Source organism: Phocoena sinus, chromosome 11, assembly GCF_008692025.1.
Source record: "Phocoena sinus isolate mPhoSin1 chromosome 11, mPhoSin1.pri, whole genome shotgun sequence".
Taxonomy (NCBI): Eukaryota; Metazoa; Chordata; class Mammalia; order Artiodactyla; family Phocoenidae; genus Phocoena; species Phocoena sinus.
Genome location: NC_045773.1, coordinates 59,930,012 through 59,946,499, shown reverse-complemented (window position 1 = coordinate 59,946,499; position 16,488 = coordinate 59,930,012). Strand labels below are relative to the sequence as shown.

Here is a 16,488-nt window from a genome sequence, read left to right as displayed (position 1 = left end):
TCTTGTTTATCCTCCCACTGTTTCTTTGTTCAAATAAAGCAATATGAATATAGATATTCTTATTCCCTCTTTGCACAAAAAGTAACTTGCTAGATAGGCTGCTTGGTACATTGCTTTTATACTTAATGCATTCTGACAATCTTTCCGTTAGTATATAAAGAATTTTCTCTTTTGTACATCATCACCCACTGTCCCCTAGCATGGATATGGCTTGTTTCCAATCTTTTTCCTGTTTACAAATCACGCTGCCCTGTACAACTTTATGGCTCCATCATTTCACACATCATTTAGTAGTGTACATTGGTATCATAATATATAGCTCAATCTGTTTGATTTTTCAATCAGCACTGTTTTTAACATATATTGCTATTATATATGATACGTTGTGTCTAACAAAGGCATAGCATCATTTTACTTATCCTTTCCCTCCAATGATGAAAACCTAGATTTCCTCCAGCATCTTGGTACTACAAACAATGACAAAATAAATGTCCGCATACATGTCCATTTAAGAAACAGCGTGAGAATGTCTCTGGAATAAACACTTAGAAGGGTGAGTAATGGCTTTCATATGGCAATGAAATTGCTTTCCAGAATGTCCATATCAGTCCACATGCCCAGCAGCAGTGCATAAGGGATTCCATGTTGTGCTTCCCTGCCAACACTTAGCATTTATGTCCTTATTTCATATATTTGGCAATTGATGGGAGAAAATGATATCTTGTTTCAATTTGCTGGTGCAGGTTTTGGAGGGGGAGGGTTGTCCAGTGGTTCCTTGAGGGCAAAATAGTCACCTGCTCTAGCAGGCCAGTAGTATGGTTTCTTTTGCAACTTGTGTTTCTCAAAAACTTAATAACTTTCCAGACTATTTCTTTCTGTTTGGTTTCATTGCAAGTAGCTACAGCCAGAGATCTTATTTGGTCATAAATAAGCCTGAAACCTCTCCTCTTTTATTACGGCTGCTCAGCCTCTTTTCTCTCCAACTTTTGGCAGTGACTTAATTGCCATATGAAACAAAAAGCTTGAAGATAATGCACTGAAGCTGAGGCTTACCGTTGGGATGGATTTCAGTGTCTGGCAGAGAACACTTAAAGAGAAGCTCTTGCGAAGCTTGAGTTCACAGGCTTTTTTCTTATCTCTTACAATTTAGATGTAGACGTCATTCATTTTTTTTCAAACCTTGAAGATTTAACATTACTGGACTCAGTTTAAATTGCATGCTACATTCTAAATGCAGATGGAAGGAGAAAGCCTTCCATTTCTGCAAACTAGCTAGCACTGACAAGAAATCACTGATACACACAGACATTCTTTTTCCAGTCTCAGTAAGCACATGGTGTGCCTTCCAAGGCATTGCCCGTGACGGTTTTTACCAAATGTGTCATCACCAAGGTCTAACAAGAGTCAACAATCTTCCAGCATGTTATACCTTTGCTCTTTTTGACCATAAACCTGACCTCTATAAGTAATTCAAACATATGTCAAGTTTTGGGTATCCGGCTTCTAGGTACCAAAATCTGCATTAGTTAAGATGCATGTTGTAAAGGCTGTAACAAAGACCCAAATATCACAGTGGCGTATAAAGATGGAAGTTTATTTCCCTTTCACATAATAGCAAGAGCAGTCCTGATTGCTGTAGCAGTGCCAAAATGTTGAGGATCCCTCTTATCTTGTTCATTTACCTTCCTGAACACACAGCCTCTGTCTCTGGGTCAAGGTGACTACTCCAGCTCCCACCTGCATGCCTTCGTCTCTGCCAACAAAAATAGAATTCAGGCAGGAGAAGGCCAGCCCATTCCTCCTAAGGTCATGACCCAGTAATGGTACACATTGTTTCTACTCCTATTTGATTGGCGGAAGCTTAGTCACATAGCCACACTGAGCTGTCCGGAAGTCTGGGAAATGTAATCTAGCTGACACCTATCTGCTGAGCTAAAAACCTATTACTGTAGAAGAATGGGAGAACAAATACCTGGTGATAGCCAGCAGTCTCTGCCACTGTTCACTTCTCTATTGAGTTTTTATAGTTTCTGTTGGGTTTCTTAGTCGATTCTGGTGGGTTCCTGTTCCATTCTTATGGATTGGTGCATATACCATATCTACTGTAGAAATTAGTTTCGTGTGGTTTTAGATTTTGCAGATATCTTATCCCAATCTGTTGTCTATTAACTTTGTCTTCCAATGATGCTTATAAATGGATTTATGCTTGATTTCATTTCTCTCTTGTGGGAAATTGCTGCAAGAACTAGACCATATATTCTATTTTTCCCAATTACTCTGCATAGAACTATGATCTCAATAGGCATCCTTCAGTTTTTTTAAATAAATATTTTGTTTCTACTTAACCAAATGCATGTTTTTTTATTAAAGATTTATATATCTAGCATGAGTACTTTAGCTACTTGCCAACATAGAACAATAGTAATTTTCATTACCATTATATATATTATATATGTCACACACACGTGGAATAATGAAATATGTATACATACATAGATTTGTATACTTGTAAAATAAGGAGTGAGGTTGAATATATACATTACTGATCATACAAAAATATAATTGTATTTTCTATAACTGATCTCATCTGGCTTTCAATTCTCCATCCCTGCTAGATAAGAAAAGGGGGAGGGGGGAAAGCTTGAACTTGTCCATTGACAGTGAATTACAGAGTGTTCTTTCTTTTTTTAATTTTAATTTTATTTTTGGCTGCATTGGGTCTTCGTTGCTGCGCACGGGCTTATCTCTGGTTGCTGGGAGAGGGGGCTACTCTTCGTCGCGGCACACGGGCTTCTCATGGTGGTGGCTTCTCTTGTTGCAGAGCACAGGAGAAGTGCACGGGCTTCAGTAGCTGTCTCTCGCGGGCTCTAGAGCACAGGCTCAGTAGTTGTGGCGCAGGGACTTAGTTGCTCTGCGGCATGTGGGATCTTCCCAGACCAGGGCTCGAACCCGTGTATCCTGCATTGGCAGGAGGATTCTTAACCACTGGGCCACCAGGGAAGCCCAGTTAGAGTGTTCTGGTGTTTAAAATCCCTTTGAGGTGTTGGTATAGTTTCAGTCACTTCAGGGTTTAAGTCTCAATGGAGACTAGATTCTCACTCTCCTCCACTTCCTGTTTTCTTCCTGGGAAGTGTTTCAAGTTTTGAGGAGTCTTACATATCATCCAGCATCTGGGGAGGGACTGCTGGTCTTCTGCCCAGGCTCTAAGTCTTCTGCCTGTTTCCTTAGTGTCCAGTACCGTTACTGCTGAGGCACAGCATTCCCTCCAGCTCCCAGGGGGTTCTGTTGGCACCATCTGCTGATGTTTGCTGTGCTGGGACCCGCTGCCATCTTCTGTAAGGTTTTGGCACCCTGTAGCCTCTCTGTTCACCAGTTCCCCCAGCACTTACCCAGTTCCTGACCGGGACACAGGGATCCTCTGGATTCTCCAGCTGCTTTGCATGAGCTCTGGGGAGTCTGGACACTGTCTCTGGTCCATTTGTTCAGACACCAATTTTGTCCATTTCTGATCCATGGCCCAGAAGGCGCCGTGTTGCCCTGATGTTGCTGGACATGGGGCCCCTTTAGGGCATTTATGATGTGCTGAGAAGCATGGAGCCGGCCCTGCTGCCCTGGGACTGCCCCTCATTCATCTGGATGTTTCTATCATCTACCCTGACCCCGTTGATCCACCTCTCTTCCCCACAAAGGTCGGGGCAGGAAGAGCAGACACTGGAATTTGACTTTCTGTCCTTCCTGCTCCTCAGCCTGGCCCCAGGAGGTCTCTTCGCTTCCTATTCAGCAGGAACTTTCTTGATTTCTCTCTATTTTCAAAATTTTTATTGGAGTGTAGTTGATTCACAATGTTGTGTTCTGGTGTACATGTGCCTTTATCTCTTCTAAAGTTTATTTTTTTATTTTTATTTTTTTGTGGTACGCGGGCCTCTCACCGCCACGGCCTCTCCCGTTGCGGAGCACAGTCTCTGGACGCGCAGGCTCAGCGGCCATGGCTCACGGGCCCAGCCGCTCCATTGCATGTGGGATCTTCCCGGACCGGGGCACAAACCCGTGTCCCCTGCATCGGCAGGCGGACTCCCAACCACTGCGCCACCAGGGAAGCCCTAAAGTTTATTTTTATAAGCATGATACTCCAGGCTTCTAGATTTGGATCTTTATAAATTTCCTTCTGTGCTCCAATTTTCCAGATTTGGATTAATATAAAGGCCAGCTTAGTAATTTGAGAAAATTCTTTTCTGCCTCAACAAAGCCTGGGTTTTACGACTCAAAGGCATACGTTTTTGGACTATTGTCCTGCTGTCCTTAAAAAATATTTTTGAAACTAAAAGGTAGACGTCAGTGCTTTGTTCTGGGTAAATCTTTCTCCTTTCTCTGATGGAATAAACCCCCAAATTAGCCTCATGGCATAGTCTCAACAAAGAGGCTGTGGATGAGGTGTCGGTAGAGAAATGGAGGACGTAGATGAGTTACAAAGATCTGAATGGTGGTCTGGTTGATTCTACTCTGTTATACTATTTTTCTACTTTGTGTTTTTCATTGAAGTTAGGCTGAAAGTCAGAATCCTGATTACTGTTTTTTGTTTTTGTTTTTGTTTGTTTTTTTCGCGATACGCGGGCCTCTCACTGTTGTGGCCTCTCCCGTTGCGGAGCACAGTCTCCGGACGCGCAGGCTCAGCGGCCATGGCTCACGGGCCCAGCCGCTCCGCGGCATGTGGGACCTTCCCGGACCGGGGCACGAACCCGTGTCCCCTGCATCGGCAGGCAGACTCTCAACCACTGTGCCACCAGGGAAGCTCCTGATCACTGTTTTGAAAGAGACGTGTGCGTGAAACTTTGATGTCCTCTTTTATTCTGAGTTCCTCTGTATAGTGGAGGACCAAGCTGAGGCTAGATCACTCGCAAGGGCCCAGCTCCCCTCCTGGAAAAGCAGGAGCCTGTAGATCTAATTAAGTCCCAGCAGCATCCAGAACACAGGATAAACCACGGGAGCTGCCCTGATGCTTTTGTTGTGCCTGCCTTGTATTTTAGAGAGACCCATATTCGGGAAATGCCTTTCTGCCCGGTGAGAGCTCCAGTGAGGATGAAGAGCCTCTAGCAGAATTGTCGAAGGAGGAATTGTGCACAAAAATAAGAGGCCTGAAACAAAAACTAACAAACATCCGGAAAGAAAACAGCCGCCTTCGACAGTCTTTGGTCATGCTTCAAGGTAAACTTAGAGAAAATTGACATTTTTAGATGAAAGGAAAAATACTTGATGAGGGAAAGTATTGAAATCAGCTGTCAAGAATGAAAAACTCAGTACCTTAGAGAAAAAAAATCAAAAACCACATTTTAAGAAAATCTATGATTACATAATTTAATATGGATGTACTCTTTTGAAGCCTCTAGTTTATTGATTAAAAAATTTTAGATCATTCCTACAAAATACCAAATGTCATATTCATTTAATACTGTCCAACAAATATTTATTGAGTGTTTAATATAGGCTTAGAGAGAAAAGATCAGTAAGACAACAAATATGTCAAGGGGTTCATGATGTACTTATCTCATTCTCCTCTGCTAAGGAAAGCACTAGAAAATGGGGCCTGTTGTGATCTCTTATAGACTTACTGGAATTAAAGATTCCACATATTAAATTTCAGGTTTGGGGTTGGGAGCAGTGGTTTGGAAAATAATCACATTCCACTGAAGACATAAAGGGGAAAGACAGGCCCAAGAAAATTAAAAACAACCTGGAATAATACCTTTTTGCAGAATCCTATATTGTGTTTGTTTATTTTTTTTTAATTATGTTTTCCATTTGTAGTTAGGCATCATGCACTATTTTGTACTGCTGAATATTTGGCAATATATCCTATGTGGGGCAGCATTCTGTTATAAAACAGTGAATACACAGAGTATTTTAAAAATAAATCCCTCTGGCTTCTGTGTACAAAATGAGTACAAGGGGCACAGAAAGGAGAGCCGGGGAGAACCACTTTTGAAAGGTATTACAGTCATTGGACTAACAGGATGGCAGCCTTGCCTAGGGCAATGGCTGTGGAAATAAAGAAGACAATTCCACAATATTTGGGGAGGCAGAAATGGTAGGAGACAGAACACTGTGGTGAGCTAGATTGACAGAGTAATGGCTCAGATGAGTTCCTACAGATATTGATTAAATTGAAGGCTTCCTAGTTTTAAGTAGAAACAGGCACACATGAATGGAAATAAGATGTTTATTCCACCAACAAGCCATTCTCTCCTTATTTTTTACGCTTTAAATATTGCATCTTTATAACTGATGGTTTTTCCTGGTGAGGTTTTTGCAATTTTCGAAGAACAGATTGTTCTTATTTTTATATCATCTGTTCCAGAACGTAGAGTAAGATGAAAAGCTAGTTGATAAAGTTAGCATACATTGCTGGTTCGAGTATTGATCTTGAAGTCACCGACTTTGGTTTGAATCCCAACCCTGCTTACTAGCTGTAAGCCTTGGCCCCGTCACTGTCCTGCCCTCAGCCCCAGCTTCACTTTCCTCATCTACACAGTGGAGCCAATCTCTCACGTCCTTCTTGCCAAGATGATTAAATTAGATAATTGGAAGAAATGCTTTACCAGGGCCTGATACATGATAGGTGCTCAGTAATCATCGTTATTGATTCTGTCTCTGTTTTTATTAACACCAGAACTTGACACATGGACCCCCCCCAAAAGAAAATTAGATCTATTTTTTCCATAAATTTAGATGAGAAAATTCTAAATGCAAGAGGAGCAAATCAGTTTCAATAGTATATGAAGGGGACTTCTCTGACAGTCCAGTGGTTAAGACTCCATGCTTCCAGTTAAGGGGATGCGGGCTCCATCCCTGGTCGGGAACTAAGATCCCACATGCCGCGCAGCACAGACAAAAAATAAAATTAAAAAAATAGTATATGAAAAGAATCATCACTATGAACAGTTTCTCTCTGTCCCTCACTCTGGAGTTGCTGTTTCATTTTCTCCTCTCTCTGCCAGCTTCCCACACCTTCCATATCCTCACTCTCAGCTGATGCCTTTGCTTCACGGAGAACTTGGAGGATGTGAAAAGATTATCAGCTCCCTGCACCTGTGCTTGTATTAACCTCCACTTCCTCTCCTGTCACCCATGAGTGACCTGTCCTCTTGTCCAGCCAAAGACAGTATGTCCATCTATGCGTCCTCTTTCTGCTAATCAAGGACAGAACTCCAGAGATCCTCCCCACTCTCTCTAATGAATCATCCCATTAGCATCAGACATACAATTATTTCTCCCATTAAAAAAACCAAACAAACCAAAAAAAACACCACCTTTCTCAGGCCATTTGCTTTTCTGCCTTCCACCCTGTTTCTCTCCTTCCCTTTGTAGGAAAACTCCTTACATGTTGACCCTATACACTGTTTTCAATTTTCCCCCTCTTATTCCCTTTGGATCCCACTTCAATTAGGTCCTTGTCATTCCATTGTAACGTCTCTTTTCATGATCACCAATGACCTCCATGTATTAGTTTCCTAGGGCTGCAGTGATAAAGTATCACAGACTGGGTGGCTTAAACAGCAGAATTCCAAAATCAAGGTGTCAGCAGGGCCACGCTTCCTCTGATGGCGCTGGGGAAGGCCTCTCTCCTAGCTTCTGCTTGATCCTTGGCCTGAGGCAGCATTAAGACCAGTCTTCATGTGATGACCTCACTGTGTGCTTGTCTGTCTCTGTGTCCAGACTTCCCTCTTTTTATAAGGATGTCAGTCATTTTGGATTAAGGTCCACTCTAATGACCTCATTTTAACTTGATTACATCTATAAAGACCCTATTTCCAAATAAGGTCTCATTCTAAGGTCCTGGGGGTTAGACTTCAACATCTCTTTTTGGGGGGGACACAATTCAGCCCATAACATTTCATGTTGCTAACCCCGAAGGTCATTTCTCAAGGATCACATTAAGTGTCCTGTTACATCTGACACCTTGGCTACCTCTCCTTCCTTGGCTTCTAGGGCACCACATTCCTCCTCCACTGCTGAGCTTTCCATCTCAGTTTATATGGCTGCCTCATTTCATCATCTTATCCTCTAAATATTTGATGATGCCCCAGGCTCAGTCCTTGGACTTCTTTCTTTTCTATCTGCTTTCACTCCATAGGGGATCGTATCCAATTCTATGGTGCTAAATCCATCAATAACTATGACTTATCTCCAACCTGGACTTCTCCCTTTAGTTCCAGAGTCATGGGCTAACTGTGTATTGACAAGACTGGCAGGCATCTCAGACAAACACCACTACCCACGACCACATTCCCACCCTTCCCCTGCCACCTGCTCCTCTCTTTCTTCCTCGCCTCGGTTAATGCTAACGTCATTGTTCCAGTTTCTCAACTCAAAAACCACGATGCTGTCTTGTATTTCTGTATTTCTTTTACACCTTACACTCAGTCCATTGGCAAATCCTACTGGCTTCACCTTCAAAATATCTCTGGAATACAGTTCTTTGTACCACCCCCACTACAGCCACTCTGGTCCAAACCACCAGCATCTCTCACCCAGGTTATCATGGTGGCTTCCTCACTGGTGTTGCCACTTCTGCTCATGCTACTGTGTGGTCCACTCTCAACACAGCAGCAAGAACATCCTGCTAAATGTAGGCCAGCTCACGTCACTCCTCTCTGCAGACCCTTCCAGTGCACGTCTACCTCACATGGGGTAAAACTGAAGTCGGCTTTATGATCTTTGAGTCCTTACATGATCTGGCCACCTCCCCTCCACATACGTTTCTGGCCTTGTTTTCTACTCTCTCCCCATCCTTCTCTGTGATCCAGCCACGCCAGACCACTTGCTTTCCCTCCAAAGACATCAGACGTGACCTGATGTCGGCATCTCTGTACCGGCTGTTCCCTTGGCCTGGGATGTTCTTTCCCCAGATATCCACATAGTTTGCACCCTACGTACTTCAAATCTTCACTGTAAATTCATCTTTGCCTTGACCTCCTCCCTCCATCTAAACTTTCAACCTCTCTCCCCCTGCAACATTTTTTTATCCCTTCCCGTTTTGTTTCCTCTTTGGCACTTAAAAGTCTACATCCTCAATTCTGTATTTAATATCGTCTGCCCCCCTGCATGCACACACACTAGTATGTACCCTTAGAAACCAAAGTAAAGTTGGCTATTGGTTAGACTTCAAGCAACAAGAAGAGTCAGGAACTGCCAACTGCCACTGCAGTATTCATGCATGCATTTCTTCTTTCAGTCAATATTTACAAGGTCCTCTATATGTCAGGCACTGCTCTAAGTACCTAGGAAAACCCAGTGAACAAAACAAGGATTGCCACTCTCACAGAGCTCACATTCCAGTGAGGCAAGCAGTCAAAATCATGAAACATAACAATTAAGTAAAATTAAGTAAATTATACAATATGTTAGCTAGTGATAAATGCTATGGAAAAAATAGGAGCGGTAAAGGAGGATGGGGATTTGAGGGAGAGGGGGTGTTTTACAGTTTAAAATAACATGACCATAGTAGGCCTCCTTGTGAAGCTACAGTTGGGAACTAGGAAGATGTCAGAAAGTTGAAATTTAATGTATAATCCAAATAAGAAAGGGGTCTGAGAGAAGAGTGCAGAGTGGTTAGTTAACTTTTCCTCAGCAATATTCCTCTTTGAACTATGAAGCAAAGCTGTTTATCTGTCTATAAAGCCTGCTAACTAAGAAAAATAGCAGAATGTATATGCCATTCTAGACATTCAGAATGACAGACGTGTGTGTGCTCTACGTGCATGTGTTAAACATTTGAAACATATCTTGTGGACCACAACTGACCAGCACAATAAGATATAAAAGGAAAAAAGTGGTATGTCTATTGTACAAAAGGGTATTAAATTATCACTATTTGTAAAGAATGAATGTACACCCAGGGAAAACAATGCCTCAGCCGAAAACTCCACTCTATTAACTAATGAGATTTCAGTAAAGAAGGAAAAATCAATTAAGTTTTGCCCAGGTTCATTTAAATATAGTAGAAAGCTGTCAAAGTTTCAGAAATAGCCAAAGTAAAACCAGTGAATCACTGAAGTAGTAATTAGTAAAAGTTTATTGTGTGCACATCAAAAAGATACCACCAAAAGCAAAAAGGCTTATCTAAGCCATGACAGTGTGAAATTTCAGAACACCAGGAAGGGAAAATCTAGAAGCTTTCAGAGAGAACAAGCAATGTTATCCGCTAAGGAATGGGAGTCAGATGACATCAAACTTTTCACCAGCAACACTGGAAGCTCTAAGATAATTGAGCAATGCCTTTAAAATTCTAAAGGGGAATGATTTAAACCTAGACTTCTATACCCAGTGAAACCATCAACCAAGTGTGAGGGCAGAATGATAATATTTTCCTACTTATGAAGTCTCAATGTACTTCCTGTGCTTTCTTTTTCAAAAGCTGAGGGAGGGTGTGCTCCTTCAAAATGAGAGAGTGAATCTAGAAAGTCAATCAGAAAACAGGTAGTCCAGTACAGGAGAGGGACAGGATGTAGCCACAGAATAATAGTGACGGGATACTCCAGGGTGACAGGTCCACAGTAGCCTGGAAGCAGCTGGTCTAGAGGTGGACAGGTACAGGGGTTACAGGAGAGAGATCACTGAAAAAAACATGAAATTGATAGATGACATGATGTCATCTATCAAACATACTGCAAGGAGATTTTACACCTCTGGTAGGAAGTTTTGAGATGTTTAAGTCAGAGAAACAGTTAAATAATAATAAGCAAGCTTTTAAAAATGAGATCATTTTAACTCTAGGAAAAAAGTCATGTTTTAAAGGAAAGGAATTGAGAATTACATCACTATAATAATGTAAGCACAGTATTTATTGAAGTAGCAGTTGTGTTACAACTATCCTGGGATGATGGAGAGAAGAAGAGTGTGTATGTGTTTGCACATGTGGGTACCACGTGTGTGTGTTTCTGTGTGGCTGAGGGAGGAGTTGAAAGAGGGCTGCCTTGTCATGTTACGTAGTTGAAAGTCAATAAATAATTATATGAATCTGAAAAAATAAAAGAATAGTTGTATATGCTTATTATTATTTAACATTATGAAGGTAACTACCAGAGAAACAGGTAAGTGGATCAGAAGTTCTCCCTCTAGGAGTAGTAGGTAATCCAGGGTGGTGAGCGGTAGGGCAGAGGACTGCTATTTTTCATTATAAGCCTTATTGTATTTAAAAAATAATAAATGCCTAGTACCTAATAGGTGCCCCAAATCTAATAGCTACCATTTTTTTAAAAAAAAAATCAGTAATTTCCTTATAGATCAGAAATTCCTGATTTTATTCCTAAAAAAAATAATTAAAAAGAATCTACACATTAATTACATATAACTATAAAATATCTACTAGTTACCCTAACAAGAAATGTGTAGGATCTATGATGAAAAATTAAAAAGTCAATGGAGAAATACACAAATCTAAATAGAGAGACGTCAAATTCATAGATGAGAAGATGCCAATTCATCTCAAAATAACTCACAGTTTGACTAGAATCCCAATCAAATGCCCATAATTGTTTTGTTTTGATTTTTATTTTTGTGGTAATTTGACAATAATTATATTAAAGTTAACCTGAAAGAATAAATAGGCAAAATCAATTAAGAACATTCTGAAAAAGAATCTGAGGGCATAACTGTCAACATGAAATCATATAAAGTTCTGATAATTAAAAGCAACTTACTAGGATAAGAGCCAGCAGGTCGATGGAACAGAACACACATCCCTGGATAATACCTCCCATGCAGGGAAGAAATGTCCTGGAGCCCCTGTGGCACAGAGGACAAGAGCATGGGTTTACAGGGGCCAAGTCACTTGGGTTCAAATCCTGGCTCTGCCACCTACTAGCTGTGTAACTGAGTGTGAGATGAATGGAAATGATAAAAGTACTTCCCTGGGTGACATGTAAAGTATTCAGAGCAGAACCTGGTAAGGTGAGTGCCATATAGTGTCTGCTTATCACTGTAGGATGACCAGTGCAGTCACACCGGGCCCTGCTCCTAGGAAGGCCCCACATACTGGTTAAAAATACTGTCACCATATTAAAATTCTGAAGAAGCTTTGAACAAGGAATCCTGCATTTTCCATTTGCAATGGGCCTGACAATTTACATAGCGAGTGCCTGCAAGCCATTTAGGACAAGGATGAATTATTCAACAAATGGTGCTGGGAAAACTGATATTCCAATGTGGTGGGGCGGGGCAGGTTTAAGTTAGGTTCTCATTTCACACCATGTGACGTACTAAAAACATAACTGTACAGTTTAAATTAAAACTCCATGTTCTGAATTTGAATGAGTACTGGTTTTGACACAGGATGAATTTTTATCTTTAAAAATTAATAATATGTATATTCTAATACTGTTCACCGAAGAGGCCTAGAAACAAGAACCCAATAGCAAAGAGCACTCCCAGCACTTGGGTGTGGCCTTGAAATACCGTTCCCCACTAAAGGGAGCTGGGGTTCCCTGGAGAAACGGCTGATTCCAGAACTTGCACAGGAAATGGACAAGATTTGTCAGGAGCCTCAAACAGGAAATATAGATGAAAATCTTGTCCTACCAGAAAGCAAGGAGGTCAGCAAAGACCATGTGGATGTGTCAACTGGAAGAGATTCCCACTGGCTAAAGATCATTATTATTGGAGCATCAATAATAATGATCAGGGCAACTGGTTATCATGTATATTTACATGCATGATTTCATTCAAAAGAGAAAAAACTTAATGGCCATCTGAAAGAACCAACTCATTATTTTGAAAACTGGCAAATACAGACTGAAAAATCAAGCATTTATCCTGCCATTATTATATGAAATGAACCTCAGGGTAGCCAAATAGTTGATGAGAGAAAGTTTCCCTTGGTAGAATTCTAGCTAAATGAAGAATTAGGATATCACCATTTTGCAACCCCTGATGAATCTAGGCAGTGATCATCAGTGACCGCTAATATCGCAACAAAAGGTAACCATGCATTCAATGCCACCTGCTGGAAGTTAAAACACTGATCAAGCCTTTAGATCTAACTACAGGGAAGAATATGTTAAACACCCCCTTAGGGGTGCAATCAGCAAAATCCAGACTGTGGGAAACACTGCAGGACAAAGGACCCAGTTTCTTCAACTAATAAACTGCAAGGAAAAAACTAGGAGATGAAAAGGAAACCTATAGTTTGTAAAAGAGACAGCAACTAATTGTAATGTATGGACTTTATTTGGATTCTGATTCAAACAAGCTAAAAACAAGGACAAAAACGAGACAATCAGAGAAATTTGAACACTTGCTAGTTTGGTTTTTTTTTTAAATGATATTTGAGAACTATTGCTAAGTATTTCTGGCTGTGACAATGGTGTTATGGTTTTATATATATATATATATAACCATATATTATATATATATATATTTAAATTTCTTACCTTTGGAGATATACACGGAAATATTTACAGATAAAATGAAATGATGCCTGTGATTTGCTTGAAGTAATTTTGGAGGTGGGAAGAAAGTGGGTGGGGATACAGGTGGAACAAGATTGGCCATGAGTTGGAAACTAGGGCATGGGGTACATGGGAGTTTACTATTTTGTGTATGTGTTTAAATTTTTACATTAAAAGTTAGAAAAAAATATATCCAGGGAGAAAAAAAACTTACTTGTGAAAAGATGTTTAAGCTGTATGAAATATATGAGTGAATATTTAACTGATCTGAATGACTTGCTAAGTATAAAGTAAATGAATGAACTAAGGAAAAGAACTAAGGAAAAGACTGCTACTTTTTTTTTAACATCTTTATTGGATTATAATTGCTTTACAATGGTGTGTTAGTTTCCGCTTTATAACAAAGTGAATGAGCTGTACATATACATATATCCCCCTATCTCTTCCCTCTTGCATCTCCCTCCCTCCCACCCTCCCTATCCCACCCCTCTAGGTGGTCACAAAGCACGGAGCTGATCTCCCTGTGCTATGCAGTTTCTTCCCACTAGTTATCGGTTTTACATTTGGTAGTGTATACATTTCCATGCCACTCTCTTTGTCCCAGCTTACCCTTCCCCCTTCCCGTGTCCTCAAGTCCATTCTCTAGTAGGTCTGTGTCTTTATTCCCATCCTGCCCCTAGGTTCTTCATGACCAGTTTTGTTTTTAGATTCCATATATATGTGTTAGCATACGGTATTTGTTTTTCTCTTTCTGACTTACTTCACTCTGTATGACAGACTTTAGGTCCATCCACCTCACTACAAATAACTCAATTTCGTTTCTTTTTATGGCTGAGTAATATTCCATTGTATATATGTGCCACATCTTCTTTATCCATTCATCTGTTGATGGACACTTAGTTTGCTTCCATAAGACTGCTACTTTTAATTAAGTAAAAACTAAAAATATGTGTGTGCTTTTTTAAAAATTTTATTTTATTTATTTATTTTATACAGCAGGTTGTTATTAGTTACCTATTTTGTAAATGTGTACATTTAAAACATACTAAAATTAAAATACTCTAAGAAAAATAATTGCAACTTACGACAAATTAAAAGTTAAAGTGCTTAAGATATAAGGGAATTAATAACAATAGCTAATACGTTGTGTTTATAATGCACTAGGCATTCCTATAAGCACTTTACAAAAACCATCTAAGCTATCATAAAATTTAAAAAGTACTAACATTCTTTGGTCTAATAGGTATCTCATAGAATAAGTTCAAATAATCAATAAACAAATAAATATGTATTCAACTTCACAATAATCAAATAATTGCAATAATTACAATTTAAATAATTGTACTAAAATTTTAACCTATCAAAATAGTGAATATTGTTGTTAATAATGAACACTTCTTGTTGATGATGCAGTGATGTGGCTGACTTCTTACCTTGCTAGTGGGCATTTAAGTTGGAAGACTCTTTTTAGAGAGCCATTCAATGACATTAACTGAGTCTTGGAAACATTTATACCTCTGAGCCTATTGTTACGCTTTCAGGAATTTATAGCATTGACACGATCAGAGATGCATATAAAGATGTGTGTGGTAGGTGGTTCATAAGAGTTTTGTCTGTAATCAAGAAAAATTGGAAGCAACCTGAATTCCAAAAAGAATAAAAGGAGCATTTGAATAAATTAGAGGACATCAATACCTTGAGATATTAGGAAATCCTTAAAGTCGTGTGTTCAAGTGGAAAATAACCCATCAGCAGATGAATGGATACTTTAATTGTGGAGTATCCATGTAATGAAATATCACTCAGCAACAAAAAGGAATATATATATATATATATATATATATATATATATATACACATACCTGAATCACTTTGCTATACACCTGAAACATTGTAAATCAACTATACTTCAATAAAAAATAAAAATAATATTCATCCTCCTGAAAAAAGAATGACTGACACAACAACATGAATGAATCTCAAAACATTATGCGGAACAACAACAACAAAAAAGACCAAAAAAAGGAGAATATACTGTTTGTATCCGTTCATATGGAATTCTAGAACAGGTAAAACGTGTCTCTGACTAAAGAAGTCACATTAATGGTTTCCCCTGAGGTGAGTCCAGGGACTGATTTGGAAGGAACATGAGGCAAATTTCTGGGTGGACAGAAATGTTCTATATCTCGAACATATTAGTGTGAGCTAATTGGGTATATCCTTTTGTCAAACTCATCCCCCTCTACCTACTTAAGTTCTGCTCAGACTTCACATAAGATCTTGACTTTGATTCTAAGCAAATTAGACATCAAAAGATCATATTTTCCAAGATTTAATAAAATAGGTAAAATATTCAATTTATGGTCTTAATTGGAAAAAAGAACCATGATACAATGCTATGCATATAGCATTGTCCTAATTATGCAAAAGAAAATACATGAATATAGATAGAGATATACAAAAATAGAAATGGCAAGAAGGATATATTCCAATGAACATGTATAACTTTCATTATCAGAAAAAACAGTGAATATTCTTTAAACCCCACTTTAATGCAGAATTCCCTTTTTCTCTTTACATTCCAGCTTTGGCCTTCTTTCAGTTCCTCAAATACAGAACTTATGTCTCCTATGCTTCTGATGACCTCCTCATTCCCTCCGGCTATTTAATTCCTGCTCAGCCTTCAGGTTTCAGATCAATCTTGACCTCCTAAGAGAAGCCCTCTGTGGCCCTTCCCTCTCTAGGCTGTTTGCCTCTCCTCTGTGACCTTAACAACTGTGATTTTTACTTCTTTGCATGCACCTTGAGTTAGCCAAACCTCAAGGTTAAGGGCACAGTCCTCTAGACTGCCAAGTCTTCTAAGACTTCTGATACTGACTGCAAGTTTAGGGGTTTTCCAAAACCACCCTCAGGTCCAGTAATTTGCCAGAGAAATTTAATTCACCAAAACCTATTATATTCATGGTTACATTTATTACAGGGAAAGAATAAAAATTAGAACCAGGCAAAGTTGGAAGAGACACATAGGGCAGAGTCTGGTTAGTTT

General features: G+C 39.6%; 1 protein-coding gene across 2 annotated transcripts in view; it reads left to right on the top strand.

The window, feature by feature from the left end:
- The window catches only part of BEND6 (BEN domain containing 6), a 33,139-nt gene that overhangs the window by 1,295 nt on the left and 15,356 nt on the right, over window positions 1-16,488 (top strand). For both annotated transcript variants that reach the window (XM_032649214.1, XM_032649215.1), the window contains exon 2: window positions 5,025-5,202. In XM_032649214.1, the coding sequence (XP_032505105.1) occupies window positions 5,025-5,202 (178 nt within the window). The remainder of the gene's footprint in view (window positions 1-5,024; window positions 5,203-16,488) is intronic.